General features: G+C 42.9%; 1 protein-coding gene across 1 annotated transcript; it reads left to right on the top strand.

The window, feature by feature from the left end:
- The first annotated feature begins 378 nt into the window (after positions 1-378).
- Positions 379-4,701, top strand: LOC100050112 (trypsin). Its single transcript, XM_070266151.1, has 5 exons — positions 379-525; positions 2,495-2,663; positions 3,470-3,723; positions 4,170-4,345; positions 4,434-4,701. The coding sequence occupies exons 1-5, from the start codon at positions 486-488 to the stop codon at positions 4,581-4,583; spliced, it is 789 nt and encodes a 262-aa protein (XP_070122252.1). The 5' UTR covers positions 379-485; the 3' UTR covers positions 4,584-4,701.
- The last annotated feature ends 1,055 nt before the right edge of the window (positions 4,702-5,756 follow it).

The raw sequence follows: 5,756 nt of genomic DNA, 5'->3' as shown, positions 1-5,756 counted from the left end.
GGAACTAAGGGAAACTCAGGAAAGAGGGTGGTATTAGAGGCATAGGTTATGAATCATAAGAAATTAGTGCATAAAAAATCATAAAAGGAAAATGTATAAAGTGAAAAGAATATTTATGCATCGCTTATATTGGAGGTGTTTCATTCTTCAACTGATGCAGAGTTCTGTTGAGCAGTGCTCTTTGTTTCATCTTTTCAGGAAACCCACATTAAACCAAGGGCATGAGAAGGCCTTAAACATGTGGGGTCTACTTCTGCAAATCTCATACTCACCTTTGTACTCTTGTTTATGATTAACCCAGCAACAATGTTTGCCATGCTTGAGAAATGGAGGCCCCTCCAGACGAGCATCTGGGTGTCTCCTATCATACTCCACTTGCGGCCCAGGGGCCTTGGACTAGAGATAAGATTGGTTGCTTTGGGGGAATATAAAGGGGCCATCCCCTCATTCTTCTGCATCACTGCAAGTGCATTTGGAGAACCACTATGAAGTCCATCATCTTTCTCATGTTCCTAGAAGTTGCTGGTAAGTTTTTTTAATTCAATATTAAAATAAGAGGCAGTGATAGAAACTAAATTCCCAGTATCTGTGACCCCCTGTGTAGGTCAGAAACCCAGCAGAAAACATTTGGGTCTCTCTACTCTACCTGAAACAACATGGAGAATGGAAAATGAACGTCTGATAGGAATCAAAAAGACATGCAACAGGCGATAACAAACTCTAATCCTCACTTTCCCTTCCAGATATGATGATCATATGAGACCTTGTAACTAGGGTGGCCATGTAACTGATTGACCAAATTGGGACATTTTTGAGAATGAAAAGTGACACAAATAATAATTGTATCAGGGCAGCACGCATAAACTAGAACTGTCTCTAGCAAATCAAGACCTGGAGTTTACCCGTATGTAACAACATGTGTGTATATATGTGTGTGTATGTGTGTGTGTGTGTGTGTCTGTGTGCTCCTATATGTATGTGGTCCAGGTCAATGTTGCTGGTCCTTGTCCCTCTCAGCTTCCTCTCCTCTGAATTCCCGGCTGTGGACTTAGATAAGGGCCCAGAGATGTGTCAGCTTTGGACCCTGTTATAATATGAAAGTTAGAATTCAAGAGGCTACATTCGCTTGAGGCCTTCTAGAGTTGGAAAATGTGTGCCCATTGGCTGGAAACAGACAGCCTCCCACGTGGGCTAGTCAGGTTTTCTACCAGAGCCACATCCTTCCCTGTGCTGTTAGCTTCTCAAGAGAATCAAAAGTGCTCCTCCTTATTAATCTGGGACTTAGGGATATTTCTTTATGTCAAAAATCTTATTTTTGCCCCCAGACTACTTCTGATTTTTAGCACAGACTTCGGGTCTAGAGCACCCTCCCTTCCTCTCTCTTTGCCGTCTTCCATCCCTCTTCCTTTCTCTTCCCTATTTTCCATCCTTCATACAAACAGCTCCTGTTATTTCAATCCATGAATCCTTTTTGATTTAACAGGAAGACATGGGAATCAAAAGAAAATTTTCTTGACTTTCTCTTGTGACATGACAGTTTCATGATCCCTTTTCATTCTCAATAGAGGCTGCAATATGGGTAATATTATAAAATGTGAAAGTTCTTGTATATCCTTTTAGCAATGCCTCTCATAAAAAATGATTGTGTTCACATGCAAAATGACCTCAATTATTTGGACAGGAGACACTGGGGTGTCAAGGGAAGCACTGCATCCAGAGTCAGGAAAACTCAGTTTCAATGCCGGCTCCACTCTTACTACCTCTATGATATTATGCAACCTTCAGTTTTCCAATATGTAACTTCTGAAAATGTAGAACTTGATTACATCTATCTTTCTATATACTGACTGTCCAATATAATCATCTATTTTGATTTGCTTTGTTTATTGTGGAAGTTTTTATAGTTTTACTAAACCAATCAGTGGCTCTTGTACTATCTCTACCTTTCACAAGTGCTCATGATCCTGTTTTCCAACTGGGAGATCCCTCAAAGTAAGTCTATGAAATTTGCTCAGCTTTTTAAAGCATTTTAGAGTAGATTAATTACTTCTGTCAAAAGTGCTAGAGAATAGCACGTGAAATAGAGCCTGACTTATGAAAACATATTCCATAAATGTGTGTGAGTGTGTATATGTGAGCAGGTCTTTACAAAGAAATTACCTGAATAAATGTCTTACATTACATTACTATACATTTACAGTTGTTATTTTCAATGAATAGAATTTGAGATAACTTTTTCTTCCGTATTACTGAATTGATACTGTACTATACTTCTGTAATTTGCTTCCATGAAGGTGTATTATATTTCAAACAGCATGTTTAAAACTGTTTTCATTTGGGAAAGGAAGAAAACAGAGGTCTAGACTAGCAGGACATCCCCAGTGTTCTGACCTGAAGTGCTATGTTGCATATTTTCACATCTACCTTCTTACCAGAAGTTTTGGGGCAAAGTATGATCTTCAACTATCTTCTCTCTCTCTTTCTCATCTCCTAGGGGCTTTACCCATGAATGGTGATGATGACAATGACAAGATTGTTGGGGGCTATACCTGTGACATCAATGCCCTTCCCTACCAGGTGTCCCTGTATGCTGGATTCCACCGGTGTGGGGGCGCCCTCATCAGCAGCCAGTGGGTGCTGTCGGCTGCTCACTGCTATAGACGGTAAGTATGGGAGACCCTGTGGGTGGCAATGGATACCATCTGAGGGTTGATTCCCTGGCTCTCACTCATCACGTTAGGAGGGCAGGCCCTGGTAGAGAGATGCAGGGGTTAATGAGGAACATTCTCTTTGTGACCATCATCTCTGAGCATCCTCTCCCTCTCATCTCTGAAGAAAATGTCTCCTTCTCTAAGGCTAAACCCTTCTTCATGACGTGTATTCCATTACATTTGTCTTCACTAAACCCAGACTTTCTAATTAACTTTCTTTTCTTTTCTTCTTTTTTAAATTTTACTTTATTGTAGTAAGAACACTTAACATGAGATTTACCCTCCTAGCAGATCTTTAACTGTACAATACAGTAGTATTCAATGTAGGTAGACGGATGTGCAGCGGATCCCTGGAACGTATTCATCTTACTTAACTGAAACTTTAGGCGCATTGTTATGCAACTTTCCGCTATAATTATCTTTAGATTCTTTGAATCCATGGACTCCTGACCTTCTGTTTTAGTACACACTAGTCCCTTCTTTCTTGACACGTTTTGAACAGCCTGTAGTCGACTTCCAGCTGCTGTTAGAGAGCCTCAGAAATGAGAGTGTTCTGCTCACTGCCTCTGTTTCTGCATCAGATACAATCCACTATCAGATAAAGATTTCTTCAAGCCCACCTATGAGGCCAGTTTTGTCTTGAGTCATTTCGTTTCCTTGCAAGCTTCTGCTGGGATACCACAGGGTGGGACTGTGAGTGTAAAAGCAAGATCCAGCAGATTAGCAAAAGAACTGTGGCTTCTCCTCTCCCTTTCCAGACGCCTCCATGTGAGACTGGGTGAACATAACATTGCTGTCTTGGAAGGGACTGAACAGTTCATCAGTGCAGTCAAGATCATCAAACACCCCAATTACAAGAGTGTAACCACGGGGCATGACATCATGCTAATCAAGCTGGCTAAACCAGCCATCCTCAACAAGAGTGTGAACACCATCTCCCTGCCCAGCTCCTGCCCCAAGACGGGTACTCAGTGTCTGATCTCTGGCTGGGGCAGCACACAGCTTTCTGCTGGTGAGTGAGCCTCAGTGTCACTCAATGACAGGAGAGTCACTACAGTTAGACTACAGTGGAGACGAGGTGGAAGGCTATGGAGACACACTGTCTGGGTTTAGATAGCTCAGTTTCCTTGGGCAATTTATTTGAAAGAACTTAATTCAGTTTGCTCCTCTGCAAAATGGAGATAATAATAATATCTAGCCTACTGGTTGAGTATAAGGATTAAATGAGATAATATATGCAATGAATTAGAATAGTAAAAGGCATATAATAAGTGCTCAAGAAATGATAGTAGTCATTTTTGTTAGTATTATTATTATTAAAAAGAATTCTTGCTGCCTTCTGCAGCACCTGACTCTGTGGGGAGTTTGGAGCAAGAGGCTTGGAGTAGTTCATATCCGTGGATAGGTGGGTGTTATTCAGTGTCTGTAGGTAACAAATATCACCATGCCCTTGTGCAGGAATGAGCTCTCCCACAGAAAATGAAGAAAGCAATGGGTCGAAGTTCCCTAACTCTCTGCAATGCCTGAAGGCCCCCATACTCTCTAACACCACCTGCCGCAAAGCCTACCCAGGCCTGATCAACAACAGCATGATGTGCCTGGGCTTTCTTGAGGGTGGGAAGGATGCCTGCCAGGTGGGTTTCCCTCCATCCCTGCCCTGGACTCTGCATCTGCTAAAGAGGTGGAGGCACTACTTCTGACATTCTCTTCTTCTCATTTTAGGGGGACTCGGGGGGGCCTGTGGCCTGCAATGGAATCCTTCAGGGCATTGTCTCCTGGGGTGCAGGCTGTGCCCTCAAAGGCAAACCTGGAGTCTACACCAAAGTCTGCAACTACATCCAGTGGATTCAGAACACCATGGCAGCCAACTGAGGAGTTTCCACCCTCCCTGGGCTCAGATCCAGGGCATGGAACCCTCTTTAACCTTGTCTCACCTCGGGAGGGCCCATATCTCTCACGTAGACCTGTCAATAAAATACCTTCACTAAAACGGTTTCCATCCTTTCAAACTGGTCAAGGTTTCAAAGGAAATGTTTCTGGTAGTGTTTCACGAAGGGAGTTCCCCAAATCACCTAAATCAGAGTCATTCCATGGACCTTTTCAAAACATCAGCTTCCTGCTCCCTCTCAATGATCAGAATTCCTCTGCATTTCTAACCACCACCTCCTCATGATGCTTATGGGCCCCAAGATTGGTGACCCTTGGCCCAGAGACAATGTTTCTTTCCTCTGAGATCTCAGCCTCAGCTCAGCTTGCTGCCACTTGGCAATTAGCAAGACCTAATCAGGCCACACTCGCACACTACCTGAGTTTCTTGCAAACCATCCAATTTGTGACTGCAAAGACAGCTTGCTTCATAGAGTCTCAAACACCAAAATGTACTCACCTGTATGAACAATTACATTTTTTGAGTGATAAAGACCAAGATAAGATGAAGTTTGCTAAAACATCAAAAAGTTCCCTCAAAACCGTGAAGGAGTTTATACATGTATCCTGTGGTACCAAAAAAGAGAAGCCTCTTGCTGTTCCCCACATGGGTTACTATCTGTTGTTAGAAAGTTCTTTGTTACATTGAGCCATCACATGCTCTTTACAGTATCTACCTATAGGTCCCAATCCTGTCATCTGGATCCTTGTGACATAATTCTGTATCTTCTAACATGTCAGTGTGTCAAGTATTTGACAATAATGACAGCGTCCTTTTGAGGCCCTCTCCTCCAGGCCACCATCTCTTTAGACATCCCTGAAGGTCCGGAAATTCATTCTTCTCACCAGGCCAATTATGCTCTGGGGACAGAGTTTCTTTTGGTTATGTTTAAATCATGGTAACTGGAGCAGATCATCTCCAAAGACCTAGGGTATTGGCCATAGGAAGTACTTAGGGTAGACAGCTGGAGTGACTTGGGAGTCTGGGCCAGAAGACTGGGGGAGGCCCAGGAAGAGGGCTGTTGGCCTCAAAGGAATAGGAAGAGGGCAATGATTTGGGCTTAGAGGTTGATCATTTGGTCTCAGAGAATGGTAAGAGGGAGACTGAACAGTGTCTCT

This window comes from Equus caballus, chromosome 4, assembly GCF_041296265.1.
Source record: "Equus caballus isolate H_3958 breed thoroughbred chromosome 4, TB-T2T, whole genome shotgun sequence".
Lineage (NCBI taxonomy): Eukaryota > Metazoa > Chordata > Mammalia > Perissodactyla > Equidae > Equus > Equus caballus.
The sequence above is the reverse complement of the archived record's forward strand: the minus strand, read 5'-3'. Positions and strand labels throughout refer to the sequence as shown.